We start from the raw sequence: 24,173 nt of genomic DNA on the forward strand, positions 1-24,173 counted from the left end.
CTACCAACTGAGACGATTATTTTTCAATTGTCTGTTAAGTCAACAAATATGAATCTCTATGGATGACATACAGTATTGGCCAAGGTGTTGAACTGACAGTCACAGGGACCGGGATCTAATCTTGGTCGGTACCCCCTGAATTAACTACACTGGGTGTCAGAAGTGGGATAGCGCTGCTGAGAGGTCATAAAAATGATTTCCCATCACAAGGGACTTGTGAGAGTGAAGCAGAGGGACTCACTTTCTAAAGGAAGAGGGTAGTGTAAGGACCATAGTACTCCTAGCAACAATTAAACTTGATAACTATTGCATTCACATACATATTTTCTAATATTCCATCTGAGTTTAAATGCAGTTTCCAGATTTTCTATATTTAAGTCATGCCTATAAATGACGTTTACAAACTTTCAAGATAAAAACATACGTTTCATATTCAACTTTGTTAATGGGTTCAGATTTGTTTTTAATGTTTAATTGCATTGCGTGGATGCATTTGTCAGAGACAAAGAATATCCAAGTTTGACATGCAGCCTATTAATTTGCTTTTCTGTACTAGATTACTTGATTGTTTGCACATGAAGCCATGATCTTCCCTCACCCAAAAAGTGTAATAATAATCAACACTGCAGGAGTGCACACAGACATTACAATTCAAGTCTTTACGGATTCACTGATACTTCTCCTTTTTGACCTTCAAGTGGCAATCACAATTGCAGAACAGAATGTACAGTGGATTTAGATTGAATTCCAACAATACAGACTTCATTTATTTTCAAGCACTTATTAGTATTTGGAAGGTGTGCAAACTTCACACAGAGAGAAAGTAATGCTCTGTTCATAGCAAAAGCAGCCACGGTATTGAGATTGGTTCTGGGACTAAAGAGGCTTTCACGATAGTTTGCTGAAGCGAGGTTCAAAAGGTTGTTTGCAAGCATTGTTTTCCTTGTCTGGATTAGTTTCACACCTCCACATTCAAACAAACTAGGATGTGTTTGTATAAGGCAGATGCACAGGGATGTAGTGGTAAAGAATTAAAGTGGGTAAGCGCTGTACGCTGGTTGTGGTGACGGCCAGTGAGTATTTTATTTCATTTGATCATTAAAAAGTTGAAGACCAGATACTTAAAACCATTGAGGACAAAACATAATAACGCCTGAGAGCTTATTTCCATTGTGTTCCTCTAGGATAGGCAACGCACACGCTATTGCTAACAACGCCAACGTTGCATAATAAATGTGTAAATGCTTTTCACAAAATAAAAAAGTGTTTGTGCGTTTAGCCTCCATTACATCCCTGAAGGTCAATCTTCAGGGTGTTCTGGTTCAGTGTAAATGAAAACATTAAGAGAAGCAGCTATACCTCTGAGTGACTTCAGAAAAAGGTATGCCGCTGTCTTTACAATAGACATGGCAGCAATATTGATTCACCTACACAGAAGCCTACAATGCAAGAGCAAAAAGACAGAACAATATACAATTTCACTTTGTAATAACAGACACTGACAATTTGAGTGAAGACACAGTTGTAATGTTTCATTTCAAGTTAGTCACACAAGTGATCAGTGTTCAAAGTTAATATACTTTGTAATTGATTAACCTATGCCTCCGTCCACTCCCTTCGAATTTGAAATGATCACTTTCACACCAGCGGGAACCCTAAGAGTACCAAACTATGGTCCAGCTGCTATCGATCTGTGAGCCCCCAGATATAGGCAAACTCGGGTTGGTTTTAGTACACATTCAGTTACATTGAAACATTGATCAAAAACTCCCCACCAATTGAACCATCTGTGTAAGCCACCAAAGAGTTTGCTGGTTTTAGAGCAGGCTGGATTTCTCTTGCTGAAACTTAAACAGAGAGCTGTAGAAGTCCCTCAGAAGCACATAAATCTGTTTCCTTGGTAGCGGAGCACATGAAAATAGTCCCTGGGTGGAGTTCGTCTAACCAAAAACTACAGAGTTTAGGACTGATGGAGTTGGGGGTCAATTCCATTTCAATTCTGGAAGTGAACTGAAATCCCAATTCAGGAATTGAAAGAAATCCTCTTTGAAAATGCTTAAATAAATAAATGAAGTAATGTAGATAAGAATAAATATCACTTTTCAATTCTTGAATTGGAATCTAAATTCTTCTCCTGAATTCATGGCATTTGAATCTCTGCTAGTGAGACCAGTGCATATTATCAAAGTCTACTGCATCCCCCAGGTTGGCATCAGTCTCCAGCAGGCTCATGATGACGGCCATGGCAGCCTCGTCGTTGCTCAGGATACCGAGGCCTGGTCCCACCATGCTGTCCAGGTCCATCTGGGAGCTCTCTCCTGGGGGAGAACAGGTTGTCATCAAAATCAACCAATACACAAAGTTATGTTAGTCATACAGTTAAAGTCGGAAGTTTACATACACCTTAGCCAAATATATTTAAACTCTGTTTTTCACAATTCATTTAATCCTCGTAAAAGAATTCCCTGTCTTAGGTCAGTTAGGATCACCACTTTATTTTAAGAATGTGAAACATCAGAATAATAGTAGAAAATGATTTATTTCAACTTTTATTTAATTTCCAGTAGGTCAGAAGTTTACATACACTCAATTAGTATTTGGTAGCATTGCCTTTAAATTGGTTAACTTGAGTCAAACGTTTCAGGTAGCCTTCCACAAGCTTTCCACAATATTTTGGGTGAATTTTGGCCCATTCCGCCTGACAGAGCTGATGTAACTGAATCAGGTTTGTAGGCCTCCTTGCTCGCACACTCTTTTTCAGTTCTGCCCACACATTTTCTATAGGATTGAGGTCAGGGCTTTGTGATGGCCACTCCAATACCTTGACTTTGTTGTCCTTAAGCCATTTTGCCACAACTTTGAAAGTATGCTTGGAGTCATTATCCATTTGGAAGACCCATTTGCTTTCACTTCCTGACGGATGTCTTGAGATGTTGCTTCAATATATCCACAAAATGTTCCTACCTCATGATGCAATCTATTTTGTGAAGCGAACCAGTCCCTCCTGCAGTAAAGCATCCCCACAACATGATGCTATCACCCCCATGTTTCACGGTTGGAATGGTGTTCTTCGGCTTGCAAGCCTCCCCCTTTTTCCTCGAAACATAACGATGGTCATTATGGCCAAACAGTTCTATTTTTGTTTCATCAGACCAGAGGACATTTCTCCAAAAAGTACGATCTTTGTCCCCATGTGCAGTTGCAAACCGTAGTCTGGCTTTTTTATGGCAGTTTTGGAACAGTGGCTTCTTCCTTGCTGAGCGGCCTTTCAGGTTATGTCGATATAGGACTCGTTTTACTGTGGATACAGATCCTTTTGTACCTGTTTCCTCCAGCATCTTCACAAGGTCCTTTGCTGTTGTTCTGGGATTGATTTGCACTTTTCGCACCAAAGTACATTCATCTCTAGGAGACAGAACAGTCTCCTTCCTGAGTGGTATGACGGCTGCGTGGCCCATGGTGTTTATATTTGCGTACTATTGTTCGTACAGATGAACGTGGTACCTTCAGGCGTTTGGAAATTGCTCCCAAGGATGAACCAGACTTGTGGAGGTCCACCATTTTTTTTCTGAGGTCTTGGCTGATTTCTTTTGATTTTCCCATGATGTCAAGCAAAGAGGCACTGAGTTTGAAGGTAGGCCTTGAAATACATCCAATTGACTCAAATGATGTCAATTCGCCTATCAGAAGCTTCTAAAGCCATGACATAATTTTCTTGAATTTTCCAAGCTGTTTAAAGGCACAGTCAACTTGATGTATGTAAACTTCTGACGCACTAGAATTGTGATACAGTGAATTATCAGTGAAATAATCTGTCTGTAAACAATTGTTGGAAAAATGACTTGTGTCATGCACAAAGTAGATGTCCTAACCGACTTGCCAAAACTATAGTTTGTTAACAAGAAATTTGTGGAGTGGTTGAAAAACGAGTTTTAATGACTCCAACCTCAGTGTATGTAAACTTCCGACTTCAACTGTATGCTAACCAAGAATAACTCTAAGTATAACTAAGTAACCCAAACATACACTTAAAACTGTCTGATTGATTACAGTCTAGGTAAATGAAAGATCATGTAAATGCATTGCTTCTAAGATTGCAATCTGGTTTCCGAGTGAGTCATGGGTGCACCTCAGCCACACTCAAGGTCCTAAACGATATCATAACCGCCATCAATAAAAGACAATACTGTGCAGCCTTCTTCATCGACCTGGCCAAGGCTTTCGACTCTGTCAATCACCGCATTCTTATCGGCAGACTCAACAGCCTTGGTTTCTCAAATGACTGCCTCGCCTGGTTCACCAACTACTTCTCAGATAGAGTTCAGTGTGTCAAGTCGGAGGGCCTGTTGTCCGGACCTCTGGCAGTCTCTGTGGGGGTGCCACAGGGTTCAATTCTCGGGCCGACTCTCTTCTCTGTATACATCAATGATGTCGCTCTTGCTGCTGGTGATTCGCTGATCCACCTCTACGCAGACGACACCATTCTGTATACGCCCTTCTTTGGACACTGTGTTAACAAACCTCCAGACGAGCTTCAATGCCATACAACACTCCTTCCGTGGCCTCCAACTGCTCTTAAATGCAAGTAAAATTAAATGCATGCTATTCAACCGATCACTGCCCGCACCTGCCCGCCCAACTAGCATCACTACTCTGGACGGTTCTGACTTAGAATATGTGGACAACTACAAATACCTAGGTGTCTGGTTAGACTGTAAACTCTCCTTCCAGATTTACATTAAGCATCTCCAATCCAAAATTAAATCTAGAATCGGTTTTCTATTTCGCAACAAAGCATCCTTCACTCATGCTGCCAAACATACCCTCGTAAAACTGAACTATCCTACCGATCCTTGACTTCGGCGATGTCATTTACAAAATAGCCTCCAACACTCTAATCAGCAAATTGGATGTAGTCTATCACAGTGCCATCCGTTTTGTCACCAAAGCCCCATATACTACCCACCACTGCGACCTGTATGCTCTCGTTGGCTGGCCCTCTCTTCATATTCGTCGCCAAACCGACTGGATCCAGGTCATCTATAAGTTTTTGCTAGGTAAAGCCGGCCTAATCTCAGCTCACTGGTCACCATAGCAGCACCCACCCGTAGCAGGCTCTCCAGCAAGTATATTTCACTGGTCATCCCCAAAGCCAACTCCTCGTTTGGCCGCCTTTCCTTCCAGTTCTCTGCTGCCAATGACTGGAACGAATTGCAAAAATCACTGAAGCTGGAGTCTTATATCTCCCTCACTAACTTTCAACATCAGCTGTTAGAGCAGCTTACCGATCATTGCACCTGTACACAGCCCATCTGTAAATAGCCCACCCAACTACCTCATCCCCATATTGTTATTTTTTTTTTTGCTCCTTTGCACCCCAGTATATCTACTTGCACATTCATCTTCTGCACAATCTATCACTCCAGTGTATAATTGCTAAATTGTAATTATTTCACCACTATGGCCTATTTATTGCCTTACCTCCCTAGTATTACTAAATTTGCACACACTGTATATAGATTTTTCTATTGTGTTATTGACTGTACATTTTTTTTTATCCCATGTGTAACTCTGTGTTGTTTGTGTTGGACTGCTTGGCTTTATCTTGGCCAGGTCGCAGTTGTAAATGAGAACTTGTTCTCAACTGGCCTACCTGGTTAAATAAAGGTGAAATAAGTGTTTTTAATAAAAATGACTTTGTATAGGATTTTGAATGGTAACTACCTGTGTCCATATGTGTGTTGCTGCCAGCGTATGTGGCCCCCTTTGAAGCAGATTCTGATCCAGACTTGCTCACTGTATCTGAGTCAGTCACCTCCTCATTTGGCATCTGCAAGAGGAGAAGTGGGTACATAATAATACATAACATCTTTACTCTGTAGAGTTTTTGATACAAAGTTCCATTTACAAAACTCTTCAAGCGCACCTATTAAGAGGGGTAATATTTACCCTGGTTATTGATAAGTTAAAGTACATCAAAATATTACAATCAGTTTAAAAGTTTGTAGTCTATGCAAGGCATGTGTTCTAATAAGGGATTTATATGTTTAAATGTAATGATTAAATAATTCTACTCTGAAACGTAACTAATTAGTAATTAGTAGTTTATGTAGCATGTATAATGAATAATTAAAGTACTAACCGTAAGTCCCATAAGGTTTAGTAGAGACCCGGGAGGAAGAGAAATGTATGTGTGTATGAGTGTGCCTAAGAAAATAGCGAGAACAATTAGACTGTGTTTGACGCGACCTAGCGAGAACTTTGAGAAACTTATGAGAAGAAAGGGAGTAACTCTCAAGGTCTCTCTAATCTCGGGGGAAAGGAACAGACAGCGCTGGGTAGTGATTAACAGTGGTGAGAACTCTGGGGAGGGATACAACTCACCTACTGTTCGTGTGTATGTATGTGTGTAGGACATCTACTGTTTGTGTGGAGGTATGTGTGTAGGACATCTACTGTTTGTGTGGAGGTATGTGCGTAAGTAGGGAGTGAGCATAAAATGAATGTCTTTGTATTATGGACTTCAGAACGTTCTCTGAATAAACTGTACGAACCTTTTGCAGAAGCTGAGTCTTTGCCTAATTATTATTAAACCTAGGGTCTTACAAACCTTGGGGATTAGACAAAGCTTATTGATTGTTAGTTATTATCATTGGGTTAGAAAATTCTTCTGACAGTTCATAGGGAGACCTCCAGTGGTTTTGGTTGTGAAATGCATGTAAAAAACACCATGCTCTCTCCCTTTATGCTGTAATGAAAATAGTTTACAACATCTTTTTTTGTCAACATGGAACTACTGCCTAGGGCCCTAAAGACACAGTAGGATGAGAGGTGAGGTAGGTAAGGAAACTCACGTTGGCATGAGAGGAGACCATTGGAGACCTGTCCTGAGGTGGACAGAAGGGACTGGAGGTTCCACTGGACGGAGAACAATTGACCCTGCACAGACACAGAGACATCGTCTATGCAACAGAGACATTTTGGCGGTGGAAGAAGGCAGAACTAATGTAACAAAATGTTCAGGAGCCAATAAAACAAAAAACTATGTAAGCTGACTGTACAAGTACCAGCTTCCTCCTGGTGGTCAAAGAAAGCTCTGTAAAAACAATGCTATTGTAAAACAATGCCATAATACACACAACACACCTGTTGGAGTCAAAGAGCTCGTTTGCTATCTGGGTCCCTATGCTGCCAGCGTAGATCATAGTGGCCATGCCACTGGAGATGCCAGGGATAAGGATAGTACGTTTGCTCTCTTCTGTAACATAGCGAGGGGTCAGGACAGTGAGCTGAGGTCGGTCCACACACCCAAACTGAGTTATATCCAGAATATTCCTTTTCTTACCGTCCAACAGCTTGGAGCTGCTTGGCTGTTCAGCTTCTGTGTGACCGGGTCCCCTGTGTGGAGAGGGAACGGACAACAAATCATTGTACATCCCTTGTATGATGTCATTAGTACAACGCAGAGGGCTCTCGAACAACAGCTACATTTTGGGTCCAAAATGGGACAATTTTGACTGAAATTGTGTCTTGATTCAAAGCAGATTATTAAATTGAATGTATTTTACTGAATATCATTATAGATTGTTCAACCCACAATGTAGACCTAATGTGAAAAGGAACTTACAAAACTCGGTTGGTAGAAACAATAAACTCCACTTCTTTGGTCCACGGGTTTATAAAACTAAACCACTGACTTTGAAGCATGACGAAGGAGCCATGTTTTGTTTTGAACTTGTAGCTTCTGGTCTCAATCTTCTCTTTACTGCGGAGAACTGTTGAGACACAAAACAGCACTTCTATCACTGAAATGTGCTTGAATCCCCCCCCAACCTCCCAATAAAAAACAAGTCATGCACAGGTTATTATGGTGTAATTACCATTTTACCCTGCGACAAAGGTAAGAACCTGGTCATTTTCTGTAACCCAAAATAAAGTGCAACCGAAATATAATTCATATCTGTTTGAGCACCCTGTACATCTGGAGAATATATGGTTCTCACCCATATGTAGATACGAAAGACAACCAAACTATTCTCCATTACCTTTCCTGTGTGTCTCTGCGAGGTGTTGCAGGTCATCCTGATGGAAGTACTCATAACACGATGTCCCCAATAGTTCCTGTGGCAAGTAGCCCAGAACAGTGGTGGCTCTGAAGGATAGAATACAAGGAGGCTGTTATTCTCTATAAACCAACTACAGTACCAGGTTGATATCTTCTGTCCACTTACCAGCTCTAACTATGTACATCATTTCAGAATGGCATAATAAATACTAACTATAACCATCAATATACATGATGCAGACTTTCTGTTTCTATGGAAAAGAGTAAATGGAATGATTGTCAAACATTTGACCCCGGTAAAGTGAGCTGGGTTCTTGTTCTCTGCATTGGGATCAAATGCCAAAGTAGAAAGAATCTCACTCAAAAGTAACAAAAATAAAATAGACAAATTATTTCACTTATAATTCACTGTATCACAATTCCAGTGGGTCAGAAGTTTACATACACTAAGTTGACTGTGCCTTTAAACAGCTTGGAAAATTCCAGAAAAGATGTCATGGCTTTAGAAGCTTCTGATAGGCTAATTGACATCATTTGAGTCAATTGGAGGTGTACCTGTGGATGTATTTCAAGGCCTACCTTCAAACTCAGTGCCTCTTTCCTTGACATCATGGGAAAATCAAACAAATCTGCCAAAACCTCAGAAGACAAATTGTAGACCACAAGTCTGGTTCATCCTTGCGAGAAATTTCCAAACGCCTGAAGGTACCACGTTCATCTGTACAATCAATAGTACGCAAGTATAAACACCATGGGACCCCGCAGCCGCCATACCGCTCAGGAAGGAGATGCGTTCTGTCTCCTAGAGATGAACGTACTTTGGTACAAAAAGTGCAAATCAATCCCAGAACAGCAAAAGACCTTGTGAAGGTGCTGGAGGAAACAGGTACAAAAGTATCTATATCCACAGTAAAACGAGTCCTATATCGACATAACCTGAAAGGCCACTCAGCAAGGAAGAAGACACTGCTCCAAAACCGCCTTAAAAAAGCCAGACTACGGTTTGCAACTGTACATGGGGACAAAGATTGTACTTTTTGGAGAAACGTCCTCTGGTCTGATGAAACAAAAATAGAACTGTTTGGCCATATTTACCATCGTTATGTTTGGAGGAAAAAGGGGGAGACTTGCAAGCCAAAGAACACCATCCCAACAGTGAAGTACGGGGGTGGCAGCATCATGTTGTGGGGGTGCATTGCTGCAGGAGGGACTGGTGCATGTGGATATATTGAAGCCACATCTCAAGACATCAGTCAGGAAGTTAAATCTTGGTCGCAAATGGGTCTTCCAAATTGACAATGGCCCCAAGCATACTTCCAAAGTTGTGGAAAAATGGCTTAAGGACAACAAAGTCAAGGTCTTGGAGTGGCCATCACAAAGCCCGGACCTCAATCCTATAGAAAATTGGTGGGCAGAACTGAAAAAGCGTGTGCGAGCAAGGAGGCCTACAAACCTGACTCAGTTACACCAGCTCTGTCAGGAGGAATGGGCCAAAATTCACCCAACTTATTATGGGAAGCTTGTGGAAGGCTACCTGAAACATTTGACCCAAGCTAACCAATTTAAAGGAAATGCTACCAAATACTAATTGAGTGTATGTAAACTTCTGACCCACTGAGAATGTGATGAAAAAAAATAAAAGCTGAAATAAATCATTCTCTACTATTATTCTGACATTTCACATTCTTAAAATAAAGTGGTGATCCTAACTGACCTAAGACAGGGAATTTTTACTAGGATTAATTGTCAGGAATTGTAAAACTGAGTTTAAATGTAGTTGGCTAAGGTGTATGTAAACTTCCGACTTCAACTGTAAATCAAACTGGACTGATGCCTTCAATGCACTCTCTGCTGTTGGTCAGAAGATCTCACCACTAGTGTTACATTTTAGGACAGCCTGGGTCACAATAACAAATTCACATACGTGAAAGGGCTACTGTTGTGAAATGGAGCTGCCTATTTGACCATCGATAAGTTAGAAGGTCTTTATCTTGACATGCTAACTATATAAAAAATTATATTTCCAACACAATGTTCCAAGTAAACATTTTTCAACTTATAATCTGTATTTCAAACCAACAGTATTAGTATTGTACTGTTGCCATCTCTTGAAATAATCAGTACAGTCATCTCTTCAAGGGGCATATTGTCTCATTTGGAATGCATTCAGACCAATTGCTGGAAAACTTGGGGTAACCCCATTACACTTACAGCCACTGTGGTATGGGTAGGGGGTGCCATGGCAAACCCTATCCAAGATGACTGCCTGCCAGGCCTGCCTTAACCAACGTCATTGCTTTTCTCTTTATTTGTTTCTTTCTTTCGCTGTTAATACAAGCACAGGTTGGGTTACCCAGGATATAACTGTAATGTTAGCCAAGGCCAATTTAACTTACCGTAGCCTTGGCTAACATTACAGTATGTATCAAAACATACTCAACTCAGCTGAAAGAGATCGAATCTGAACAAAACTCTGAGAACAATACGCTATGAAAGTTACCAAGAAGCGACTTTCCCTCAGCCTTGTAGTTTTTTAACTTTTGTAGGCTTTTTGAATGGTCTTCAATGGGCAAAAACGTAGCGCAATGGTCTTAAGTGCAAAAGCTCTGTAAAAACAAATATAACTGTATATACTGTATATATTACGAATTTGATTATATAATCGTGAAGCCTGCTCAAAAGAATAGCGGACTTGATCCAGAAGTAAATCGAAAGGGGCGGTTACTTTCACAGGGTATAGATTCAGTTTTATTTTCCTCCCAGTGTTTTTCACCACGTGAAGGCTATGCCCACAATGCCCCCTTATGAACAATATTGGTTCAAAATTAAGCCAACACTTGCCAATAATATTTAATAATGAGCAAAAAATCGCAAAACGGTTTGTGGAGGGGATAAGAGGCACAACTTACTGTTGGTCCACGAAGGTGAACTTGCCGTCAATTGCAAAGCGAGTGACAAACTGGGTGGGTTTGACCTTGACCTCTCGTGAGGGCTGACAGGCATTGTTAGGGTGAACGCGGCACACAGCGACCAGGCAAGACAGATGGGAGGACTCGTTATCGTTGCTCTCAGCATCCAGCTGGGTGGAGGGCCAACTCCGCATGTAACCAGTGCAATGGACAGTGCAGTATCGTTGAGACTCTGCAGGGGGAGACAGTGTACATAAAACTCGTGTTTACACTTAACCCCCATAGGCAATTCCAATCAAGGCCCTATCAGGGCTAACCTCAGTGAGGTGGAATCAAGAAAAATGAATTGTGCTTCTGGGTTGATGACCACCACGTTTCTCTCTGCTCAAACGATGTATTTAGTGAAGGTGTCTTTGCATGGCTCTCTCACCCTTTTTCTTGGAGCTGCTGGGCTGGATGGTTTTGTCTTCTGTCTTCATAACTGTTCTGCTGTGCTTCATGCGGCAGAAGAAGGAGCGCCGTGCCCCTGTACACAGATGAACTGCTCCCACAGGAAGGTCCTGCACCTGTAACCCTGCTAAAGAACCAGCAGAGCCCATGATCCAACAACATCATATTATATACTGCTCAAAAAAATAAAGGGAACACTAAAATAACACATCCTAGATCTGAATGAATGAAATAATCTTATTAAATATGTTTTTCTTTACATAGTTGAATGTGCTGACAACAAAATCACACAAAAATAATCAATGGAAATCCAATTTATCAACCCATGGAGGTCTGGATTTGGAGTCACACTCAAAATTAAAGTGGAAAACCACACTACAGGCTGATCCAACTTTGATGTAATGTCCTTAAAACAAGTCAAAATGAGGCTCAGTAGTGTGTGTGGCCTCCACGTGCCTGTATGACCTCCCTACAACGCCTGGGCATGCTCCTGATGAGGTGGCGGATGGTCTCCTGAGGGATCTCCTCCCAGACCTGGACTAAAGCATCCGCCAACTCCTGGACAGTCTGTGGTGCAACATGGCGTTGGTGGATGGAGCGAGACATGATGTCCCAGATGTGCTCAATTGGATTCAGGTCTGGGGAACGGGCGGGCCAGTCCATAGCATCAATGCCTTCCTCTTGCAGGAACTGCTGACACACTCCAGCCACATGAGGTCTAGCATTGTCTTGCATTAGGAGGAACCCAGGGCCAACCGCACCAGCATATGGTCTCACAAGGGGTCTGAGGATCTCATCTCGGTACCTAATGGCAGTCAGGCTACCTCTGGCGAGCACATGGAGGGCTGTGCGGCCCCCCAAAGAAATGCCACCCCACACCATGACTGACCCACCGCCAAACCGGTCATGCTGGAGGATGTTGCGGGCAGCAGAACGTTCTCCACGGCGTCTCCAGACTCTGTCACGTCTGTCACATGTGCTCAGTGTGAACCTGCTTCATCTGTGAAGAGCACAGGGCGCCAGTGGCGAATTTGCCAATCTTGGTGTTCTCTGGCAAATGCCAAACGTCCTGCACGGTGTTGGGCTGTAAGCACAACCCCCCACCTGTGGACGTCGGGCCCTCATACCACGCTCATGGAGTCTGTTTCTGACCGTTTGAGCAGACACATGCACATTTGTGGCCTGCTGGAGGTCATTTTACAGGGCTCTGGCAGTGCTTCTCCTGCTCCTCCTTGCACAAAGGTGGAGGTAGCGGTCTTGTTGCTGGGTTGTTGCCCTCCTACGGCCTCCTCCACGTCTCCTGATGTACTGGCCTGTCTCCTGGTAGCGCCTCCATGCTCTGGACACTACGCTGACAGACACAGCAAACCTTCTTGCCACAGCTCGCATTGATGTGCCATCCTGGATGAGCTGCACTACCTGAGCCACTTGTGTGGGTTGTATACTCCGTCTCATGCTACCACTAGAGTGAAAGCACCGCCAGCATTCAAAAGTGACCAAAACATCAGCCAGGAAGCATAAGAACTGAGAAGTGGTCTGTGGTCACCACCTGCCGAACCACTCCTTTATTGGGGGTGTCTTGCTAATTGCCTATAATTTCCACCTGTTGTCTATTCCATTTGCACAACAGCATGTGAAATTTATTGTCAATCAGTGTTGCTTCCTAAGTGGACAGTTTGATTTCACAGAAGTGTGATTGACTTGGAGTTACATTGTGTTGTTTAAGTGTTCCCTTTATTTTTTTGAGCAGTGTATAATATAAAAAAACACATTGAAGACAGAACATAAAAAGAAAGAATCTGTGACCTCCAAAGTGAACGAGGGCAAAGTGGAAACCAGTAAAGCAAGAACAAACAGAACCCAGGCTCTCTGCTCTTTCCCCTGTGCTAATAGAACTCAGATAAAAGATGCAACTTTCTTTAAAGTAATACCGTTATAGTGGTGACATAGCTTTAACTGCATCTCAACAAGACACAGACAAAACACAGAGAGAAATAGATATGAAAATCCCAGCAACAGATACATTTAAATAAAGTCTTTGCAGACTTACTTTTGGCATCTATGAGCCGTTCACGAGGGTATAATCCTGAAGCTGACAGCTGCTCTTTCACTTTACTAATGTCCTTCGGGTGGACATAATCAAAAAGACTCTGTCCAATTAGTTCCAACTGTAAACAAAAACAGCACTTTAATTATCAGAACCAAACTATTCATCTCAGAACCCGGAACCAAATCTTGTGTGAGCTAGCTAGCTAGCCAACTATACTTCTGAACTAGGGGAAACAACTGATTCAGATCCCCCACTTCAGAACCACCTGAACTTTCTGGTTAAACCTCCGGTCTCCACTTCAAGCATCACCTCCACAATATAAAGCATGAAACAGATTCAGGTATAACTTTACTGTGGTACAGAAATTATAAGGTATTAAAAGGGAATTTCAGTATTTGACAATTTGATGTTAGATAGTTCCTCACCCTGTAAGTAGTCTGTGGGCCAGGAGAATATATAATCCATGGTTCAGTTTTCTTTAGATAGCCACTACAAACATCAGCTAACTTTATCCACCACTAGCTAACAATCAATGGGAGTGGTAGGGGCATAGGGTGCCTGTTACAAATGGCCAAAGAAAACCAAACCATGGAACTAAATGAATGGCATAGCACTGTTAAGTAATGGACTTTTCCTAAAGTTGTCATTGAGAGTATTTAAGTGGATAATAGATAGGATTGAGTGATAGTGACATTATTGGAATCCACCGCAATAATTAGCTCAATTTAGAATTAAGTAGTAAATTAAGACTGCCAGACCTGCTTATTATATATTATAAACTGGGTGGGTCGAGCCCTGAAAGCTGATTGGCTAAAAGCCGTGGTATATCAGACCATATACCACACCCGCTCGGGCTTTATTGCTTAAGTATAACCAGTTCACTGACCCGACTGTAGTTGAGGAACTTGGAGATGGATTCTGAGGTAAAGAGGATCTTCCCCCTGTCACAACTCACCACGAACAGGAACCCATCTGCAGCCTGGGGAAATGAGACACGGCACGACCTCAATATATTTCAATCTGGATCCATGAAAACACTGACACTGCTACAGTACTTTGAAACCATCAGTGTGTATCCACTCTCTCTGTTTACTCTAAAATGGCAGACTCTGTGTGACAAACATGCACACTTGTGGGAGATCAGAGCTGGCAAAGGTTATACAACAGAACACTGCAAGCGAGGGGAAAGAACTGGCTATTTCTATATGATTTAATTCTACATGGAATTGAGCGGTTGACACATCCTTTTCTAATTAGGGATTTTCCAGAGTAAAGTTAGTTAGTGACTGAATGGAAAAATACTGTAGCAAACCCAGAGGGTATACCTGTGTTACTGTCCATAAAATAAAGTGTAGACTTAAAGTCTGAAGAAGAAACATGCGCTCTCATAACTTTGGATAAAAAGCAGCACTTTGAAAATAGGAACCACACAATTGTAGATTTCACCTCATTATTGTAATCATAAAGGAATAACCCTAGGTCACTATATTATTGGTTAATATTATATTTCCCATATCAATACCAAAATGATCAGCTATTTTTGGAGCCTAGTAGACTCAAAACACAAAAACTGTAAATTGATACACCACATAATCCTACCCACTGTTGTGACTGCTGCCACAATACCAAATGGGGTTGATCTTGGTTGATTGGAGAAAGAGATTGAGACAGAATGAAGGGCGGCCTACCGTGAGCACCAGGTGCTTGAGATCATCCCGAGGCAGAAAGGAAGGCTTGCGTTTGTAGTTAACGTCAGTAAAGGAACTGCTGGCACCTGCTGAGGAGACGAACACAGCACTGAGCTGTTAGTCTGTGTTGTACCTGTCCCTTAGGAGCTCAACATCTGCTGAAGAGACGAACACAGCACTGAGCTGTTAGTCTGTGTTGTACCTGTCCCTTAGGAGCTCAACATCTGCTGATGAGACGAACACAGCACTGAGCTGTTAGTCTGTGTTGTACATGTCCCTTAGGAGCTCAACATCTGCTGATGAGACGAACACAGCACTGAGCTGTTAGTCTGTGTTGTACCTGTCCCTTAGGAGCTCAACATCTCTAGCATAACTTGAGTTAAAAATATATAGAAATATTCAATCTATACTATATTATCAGCAATGAACGCAGCAATGAACCAAGCTATTTGTGCACGGCTGTGTATTTTGCCACCACAATGTGTCCTAGGCTCTTACTGCATTAGTATAGCTTCATGAGACCTACCTTAAAGAGATGTGTGGTGCTGCACAGATTGCCTGGTGTGATACCGTATTGTAGGGGCAGTTTTGGGATGATGAGGCCTACCTTTCAGGGCTTTGAGATGCTGCACAGCCATTCGCAGAACCGTGAGTTTGTCAAGCTTTCTGGCCATGGGGTTCCAGGAGGGGATCATGGCTGACAGCTCGTCGATAAGGGTGTTCATTTTGTCCCTCCGCCGCTTTTCAATTTGGCTGTGTGGCTCCCTGTGAGTGAGGGCACAAATACACTTATTTGTCTCTCTCACACATATCTCACACACTTAAGTATACAGGTGTGTGATGGGTTGCTATCAAGTCAACATGATATCACTTATAAAAGCAACAACACATGAAAGGGTGTGTGTTATTGTTATTATTGGCGTTACGTTAATGTGGTCGCTCGCATCATACCACCAGCTTCAGTATTAATATTACTAATACTATAGTGTCATATATAATATTAAATATTAGAATATTAAAGTCATATATATATATATATATATATATATATATATATATATATATATATATATATATATATTACTAATACTATGTCATATATAATATTAAAGTATCCTCCTGTTTGTTAAAGCCAGTGCAGTCAAAAATGTGATTTCCCTGTGTTTTATATATATTTCCACAACATGAGGTTGGAATAATACTGTGAAATTGTGAAAATGATGATAATACCCTTTTAGTGTAAGAGTTGTTTGAAATGACAGCCTGAAATTTCAGCCAGTTTTGGTGGGATGGAGTTTTGGCCTGCCTGGTGAATCTGCCAAACAGCTCGTTTTCAGTTTTCCCCTGGACCACTCTCAGACAGTCCTAGCCAAATTCTTGCTCGAGAAACTGCTCTTGCTAAGAAGCTATTTGTGTTACTTTTGACCATGTTGATTGAAAACAGTCAAAGTACTTAATTGTTACCCAGAAGTGATTTGATATTGAGGTTTTTTTAAACGACTACATTGGGCCTTTAATTCCCTTTCAATATAGCAAATTAATATGTATGCCAGGCTCTTACCTGAAGCATTTTATTTTCACCTGTTGATCATCGTCTTCCGATCTGAATTGGAAATATATATGATTATTTAAAATGATTCATTTCAACACTTGGCCTGGCCCTGAGAGATCTTGCCAAGATTAGTGCTGAAATAAAAATCATTGCTAAAGAATCTTCAAATACCTGCTCTGTTGCTCCTCCATTTGAGCATCACCATTTTCCCTGCAAGACATAGAGAACACAAAATATAAGTCCACCGGGTAAGAGACAAAAATAAGAATGTTGTTCTTTTTATGCTGCTTTATGAAAGGTGAGGTCTCTCTGCTCTTACCTGTTGTCTAGATCCCCCTTCCGTTTCCTAGACAGCTCTTGGATTGGCATGGCTCCTGCCTTGTGGGGAATTATGACGTCAGGCCGAGAAACAAGAAGGCTATTGGTTTCTCCTAACTGCAAGGGTCCTAAACCACAGGCACAAGAACCATACAAAACTGACACATTAGTTTTGATTTCTCATAATTTGTAATTCACCCACGGTCAAATCGATGCATTATTGTAGCACTGACACTATTAGGGAGGCCTAGAGACAAAATGGGTTGGTGTTTTGTTTAATTCCCCAGATTTGTATATTTGCCAATGTTGAAAACCTCCATGAAGAACATTCACATATCCCCAATACTCAACTGAAACCCTCAACTGAGGACTGAGAAAATAAAATAACGAATGAATGCAGTTACTTGATTTCCCCAGAAGATGGCACAAATACCAACTCAATGGATGCTGACCTCAAGCATCCCATACACATGGTTGGAACGTTGTATCACTACAAGCTGCCTGGGTGTGCAAAATATTGTGTAAAAAGTTTCAAAATAAAAATACTTTTAAACCGTCTTATAAATATAAATGTTGTTGTGTTGATCAGTCACAAGATAAGCATGTATGCACTAACTAACATCCACTTGAGAGGACTGTAAAATAAACTCTCAATTGTAAGCCCATTGACAAATGTTCCTCAGTATAAATTAGTTTTAAGTTCAGCTAACTGGAAATGGCCTTCCATCTTGTAACTGATCATCTTGAAAGCCATAAACCTGGCAGGTGAGGTGAATTAACTCTTCAACCTAAATCAGCCTACCAGACACCAACCTCTGGCACAGACATTTTCTCCCGGCTGTCGCGCAGCATGTGATGAGTTTCCATGTGCCCAGTAAAAGTCACCATAAGAGGGCGTCTAACAACTGGCTTTATCCCAGTTTTCCCCCAGCATGTGGGACGTGATGGTTTCAGCTATCGCCTTACCTCACTGCTTATATAATGCTGTAACATTGACCTACTTCCTGCACGACTGACTCCCCATTCTACTTTAAGCTGTGACATTTTATTTGAAATATTGTTTAAAAGGGGGAAGATGTTTTGGGATTCTAATGCTTCTAATGTAACACTTAAAAAAATGTTTTTTTACAAATAATGGTTAATGAACTAACCTAGGCTATGTCTAGGAATTTTGGGGTAATTTCTGACATTGAGGTGGAATACAGATAAGATTCCATCCCTGCCCTCCCTCTCTTCCTTTTCCTGCAGGCATCTCACCAAGCATGAGAAACTGTAGTAGCATAAATGCAAAACAAGTGGAAATATTCCACAGGTAGAGAGATGGTAGTGGAACTACGGTAATTTTAATAATTTTGCTAATTCTGTAGTTGTATCATCATGCAGGGTAAATCTCCATTTATTTATTATTCCATTTTCATGAAAATAGTTAAGACAAATCTGACAAAGTTTGTTGCCCAATCAAGTAGAAACATTGTGGCTTTTAGATGTTTGACAAAGACAGCGAGTAGCTCAGGGTTGAGGTAAATTTAGAATGCTTTGATACATTAACATTTATTAACTGAAAATTGATATAAATTAGAACATCATAAATGTCATTAAGTCCAACACAATTGTAAAGGGAAGAGTGGAGATCCCTATTTTGCAGTAACTAACTAAAGGGGAAGACAATGTCATATCAAATACAATTAGGTAGTTATGTGGGGAAATGGTTGTGCTACACATTCATTTGGTTGACCTACTTCGGATCAAAGTTCATCAAGGGACCGGAGCAACCCCTCGTAAATACGCAGCAGTCATTTCCTGGCTAGGCCAGCCTTTCTCCATGTCATCTCCTGCTGTTGTGCCTTTGAGCAAGACAGTTAACCTGTATATGCTCAGTGTGCTTCCAACCCCTTAGGGTGTGGTGTGTGTGTCTTGGGGGGATGGGATACAAGCAGAAACTAATTTCTGTTCACTGAAAGAAAAAATTGACAGTATTCTTTTAAAATGTTGATCCAGTTCTTGTCGCTAATAGGAGATGCAGAGGGAAACGCGAACTCACTGACAACTGGGAACCAGACATCAACAAGTTCCCTGGTTGTGCAGGACATGAGTGGGTGGTGCAGAAACCAGGTAAATTGAATCACCTTGAATGATACACTAAATTACACCTGGCTTCCTAAGAGATGACAGTATGGCAAGTGAGGCCTATGTGACGGAGTGAGAAGCCTCTGCATTGGAGCTCGATAATGCAGCCGCTGAACCTTCCATGGATGATGCTCTCACCTGGCTGGATAATTGTGGCGAGGATCGCACTACACCATTGGACCAAGTCTTCAGCTGATGATGATAATGATGAAGACCCTGGCAGTCACAGCCCATATAAATGAATGGACCTTCAATAGGACTCTCCCTCATCTAATGAGCTTCCTGTGGCTGGTGCCTCATAATAAACCTCCCCTATCCCTCACTACTCACCTGCCGCTCTCACACAAAAACTCGCCCTCACACAATAACCCCAGTGTGTCAAAAGGGTCTATGGTAAAACTAGAACATTCATGTCTAAAAATTGATTAGACAGCACAGCAGTATGACGTTATGGCAGTATCTAGTTAAGGCAGTGTGACGTTATGGCAGTATCTAGTTAAAGCAGTATGACATTATGAAGTTATGGCAGTATATAGTTAAGGCAGCATGAAGTTATGGCAGTATATAGTTAAGGCAGTATTGGTGAGTATCCGAGTTCAGATTCCCTATTATATTCACTGAAAAAAACGCATGTAGTTTATCACCTGATAAGCTAGTAATTAGTTTAAGTACCCTTATTTACATTACACACATCTTTCTCCGTTCAAATTCTATATTATACTCATAGAAAATTGCAGACACCCGATAAGGTAGTTATTAGTGTCCAGGTTTACATTATGCACTTCATTCTCATCTCCCCATCATAACCCCGCCATGGAAAAAGGGAGGTTCCAGTGAAGTTGTCCTGCACAAACTCATCAAGCTTACATGTAAAAGCCTAGAATGAGTTAATCATTAATTGATTTAACTAGGCAAGTCAGTTAAGAACAAATTCTTATTTCCAATGACAACAGGTTAACTGCCTTGTTCAGGAAAAGAACAGCAGATTTTTACCTTTTCAGCTTGGGGATTCGATCTTGCAACCTTTCGGTTACTAGTCCAATGCTCTAACCACTAGGCTACCTGCCTCACCAGCAAATTATGGCTAATCATACCTCCTTGTGTTTGCACATTTTCTGTCAGAGGAACATTAGCTTTACACTTCCATTCATTTAAGGAAGCTTGTTTTTATTATCTGAAAAAAGTTCCAATCCTTTGGCGTCTTTTAAGCCAACAAAAGAAAGGCAACGGTGAGGAAACTCTACACCTGTCACACTGGCCAATCTGACTAGTTCACCTGAGAAGAGCCATTCCCCTTTCACTCCCACAGGAATCGCCCCACCCCCACACCAACCTCTGCACTGGTGTTGAATAATACTAGGGGCCAGGCAAAATCATGTTGGACACATGCATACATGAGATGAGGTACAATACTAAGAAAGAGGGCTGACAGTAGAATACATTTTGTTTATTCAATATACAAAACAGAGGGAATACATCTTGTAATGGGGGAATCTATGCGATTCAGGTGAAGTACAGTTGACTGTTGGCAATATGGTTTTAACAATTGGTTGCCTAACAGAGCGCTATGTAATACATTATTTCCTCCGTCCATTCTCTTTATCCATTCCTGTGTAACGTTTGTCATCCTAGAACACCTTTAGGTCTGGTACTACTTTAAGTTCAATAATTATTAAGGTCAGGAATAAATAAATAAATATTGTTACAGTAATTGGGTGATAAGCCTACAACACCATTATGAATTGTCAACCAATGTCCAGAGCAAGACTGTGAGTAGTCTCCCAACAAGGATAATGTTGTTATTGATAAAGGAAAGTCACACCATATTTGCTTATTGTGTCCCTTTGCATTTCATATTGTTAACGTGAAACTATAGTCCTACATAAACCAACCCAGGACATGTTATTGGGCTATGATGGTAATGCATAAAGACTAGAGGCAAGATAAAAAAAATCCCAAGTGTTGCAGCTTGATTGACCTACAGCTTACCTCTTATATAAGAGTCCAAACGCTCACGTGCAGCTTGCGTTGAATAGTTATATCAAGTTATAGGCTCTGGTGTTTTACAAAATAACTGAACACAGGCCTACATAGCCTAAACAAGTTACATATTGGACAAAGCGCAGCTAGCCTATTTGACGTAGCATATAGGCTCAATTAAAATGTGCCAGGCAGGCCTATACATTTAAAAAAAATAGTTTTATGCTGCAAATAGGTATTCTTTTCAAAGGAGCGACCTGAGTGACCATATTCAACTACATTCATAACACGTACATTATTGGATGTTATGGGCAAATTACAGAATGGGAAATTGTGTTATTAGGCATGCATGCAGCATATTAGCCTAGCTTGCACGTTCGGGAATGAATAATAATTGTTTTGGGCTGCGTTCTAATAAATCCAATGAGAATTTGGAAACTGTTCCATAACCCACTTATTGAAAATATTCTTTAACATTTTACCATGCATCGCCAGAATCACAATGGGGTCATGGAGATCAAATTACGAACATGTGGCAATGCATCAGAACGCTTTAGACATGGGAAATTCTCGTCACCAAAAATACAAATTTGCCGCGATACATTGAAATTCTACAACTATCGAAACACGTAGGCTAGGATATGACTTTAGGCTACCCAAACACATATATAAAACACAATTTAGGCTATACGTGCGACTGAACAGGATATGGTGCAAACTTAATCCAAGCATACATTTCGTGATTGGTGCCATTTTATTTGATTAACAGGCTTACCGACATAGATTATTAGTCTAGGCAAAATTACCAAAGGCATGAACAGAAGATCTATTTTACACAAGGTTTACCGTAAATACAATTCCACCATGCACATATTCTAATGAAATCACGACAACTCCTACCTGCGAAATAACATGGTAGAATGCCACAAATATAGCCAAAATTATTAAACTTCCACGGGCGCGTCCCAGGACTTCCTCGAGTGTGCGTTTGCTCCACTGATCTACTGACCTACATTTTGGGGGAGAACCAGAATTGTTTTTCAAAGCGAAAGACATGGAAACAGCTCCCCTCAATCCCACCCGGTGTATAGCATCGACTACAATAAACTATCATCACCTCATAGCCTAGAGAACTCACACGTGGTGCTTTCAAGACAACTCGGAAAGATCAGAACCTCCAAGTGAAAATTTGCGTACGGTTTTTGCGTAGAGTTTCCTATTGGTTGAATCTGATCCTTTTCAACCTGGAGCTCAGCTTACGAGTTTCCGAGTTCTCTTGAACGCGGTACAAATAGGTATACCAGTACCTGTTCGTTTGTCTGCGGTCACGTCATTGTCGCCGGCGGCTAAATTCTCTACGGACATGGTTGGAGCCGGTCAGCAGCAGCCCGGCGCCACAGAACATGAGGAAGTGGTAGTGTAGCCTAAATGTGGTACAAGTAGCCTACTGTAGGAGAGATGGGGAGAAGAGGCGGGGGATTGTTGTATAAATTTACTTTATGTTTTTCCTCCCCTCACTCTGTAATAAGGCGGGGAGGGGGTAGACATACAAACGTAGACATACACGTGCAAGGATAAAGTAGCCTCCTGGGTAATGAGGACACAACTCCAGGAAAACGCGGAAGAGGTCAATCTGTCTTCTCCTTTATCACCAGTCACCACTACACTCGCATTCATTCACTCAAACCACCCGTGAAGGGGACAGTGTTCATTGCATTCACCCACAATCGTTTCGTGGGCTATAGTCTAGCCCAGAGCAAGTAGGACAACCATTCATGAAACACCAATATGACATTATCATTACAATTGTAAAGAGTATTCTGCATGAGTCCCTTATCAATAGGCTATAGTGTAGCTCAGCCAGATTTAGGAATGAAACGTTCATTCTATCCTCTAAAATGATAGGCTAAAGTGTAATTTCGCATGTATTTGAGGGAAAAGTGATTGTCTATATAGGCTACTACACAGGCTCCCTATAATTGAACGGTTTTCTGTTGTGAGTGAAAACACTGCTTCGTCGTGTAAATATCCATGTCCAACCTGACAAATTACCATATATAAGTAAACTCATTCGAGTGGTCTTTTCCCCCCTCTTTCGAACATATTTGTCTCTCACCTGTTGTTATTCGAGACGTATGTACGAGACTTTATGTAAGTGTAAGTATGCACGTGCCAAACAAGAATCGCTTTGACCTAAATATTGTTGCGTTATACAACCATATAACCGTCACGTGTAGCAGCTGTCTCGTTAACCCGTCTGTAGCCCCGGGTGTAATCATTAGTTCAAACAGTTGCATTCCGTTTTGCAACTAAAACGAGAGTTTCTATTGGACAAATTGAGGCAAGTCACTCCACGTTCGTTCCGTTTGCTTCCGTTTAAGAAACGGTTTGCAACAGAATCGAATACAGCCTGTCTACAGCGAAAGTAAACATGAGTCCCAGAGCACTTTATAGCCCCATACACAACGTTATATAAATGTGTGAAAAAGATATATAATTGTATCGGTTAGCCTTGAGCCTCATGGATTGAGGACATTTACAACGAGTTGCCTTTTACGCATGACCATTGGTCACAGTGATATCTTAAAATTGCCACGACACTGCGAATAAATAAATTGCACCACAAGTTTGCCTACATATTTACGCTACTATCTAGCCTACAAAACATTGTCATAAGTCTGTAAAATAGGCTGTTTTGGCAAAACGTCTTGCCTTGGCGAATAATAGGCCTATGCCTCAGTGACATTAGGTAAATCCAATGGATGGTAAATCATAGGCTATAACCGTGAGACATTATTTATTATTGTGTAGCCATAGCATTGTAGTTCTACATGCGATGTCACAACATCCGTCATTTAAATAAAAAGGCACAACTGTATTTGCGTCATCAGTGGATAAGATCCGCCCCGTCTCTACAAGGGCATGCGAACTTACTACATGAATGTTTGGAAATTAACATAATATTTCCCGAAATATTTTTTGGGGGAGATAAATATTTTGGTAATACTTTATAATAAGCGTAATTAATCATGTA

At 41.2% G+C, this 24,173-nt stretch overlaps 1 protein-coding gene across 5 annotated transcripts; it reads right to left on the minus strand.

Moving 5' to 3' along the window:
- Positions 1-1,058: 1,058 nt before the first annotated feature.
- LOC106576418 (aryl hydrocarbon receptor nuclear translocator-like protein 2) lies at positions 1,059-22,697 on the minus strand. Of its 5 annotated transcripts, XM_014153583.2 has the most exons (18): positions 22,447-22,697; positions 22,040-22,148; positions 17,034-17,160; positions 16,886-16,924; positions 16,724-16,765; positions 15,770-15,927; positions 15,163-15,251; positions 14,361-14,453; positions 13,475-13,592; positions 11,405-11,551; positions 10,975-11,206; positions 8,046-8,152; positions 7,628-7,775; positions 7,346-7,398; positions 7,147-7,258; positions 6,855-6,939; positions 5,725-5,830; positions 1,059-2,318 (listed from the first exon to the last, which is right to left on the minus strand). In XM_014153583.2, exons 3-18 carry the CDS (start codon positions 17,081-17,083, stop codon positions 2,161-2,163), a joined length of 1,737 nt encoding a protein of 578 aa, XP_014009058.1. In that variant the 5' UTR covers positions 17,084-17,160; positions 22,040-22,148; positions 22,447-22,697; the 3' UTR covers positions 1,059-2,160. The 5 variants fall into 5 exon arrangements, 4 of the variants coding, with proteins under 4 accessions (XP_014009058.1, XP_014009052.1, XP_014009050.1 ...); XM_014153577.2 differs by lacking the exon at positions 22,040-22,148 and having other exon boundaries at positions 15,163-15,248; XM_014153575.2 differs by lacking the exon at positions 22,040-22,148.
- Between the last annotated feature and the right edge of the window lie 1,476 nt (positions 22,698-24,173).

This window comes from Salmo salar, chromosome ssa17 (genome assembly GCF_905237065.1).
Source record: "Salmo salar chromosome ssa17, Ssal_v3.1, whole genome shotgun sequence".
NCBI classification, from domain to species: Eukaryota; Metazoa; Chordata; class Actinopteri; order Salmoniformes; family Salmonidae; genus Salmo; species Salmo salar.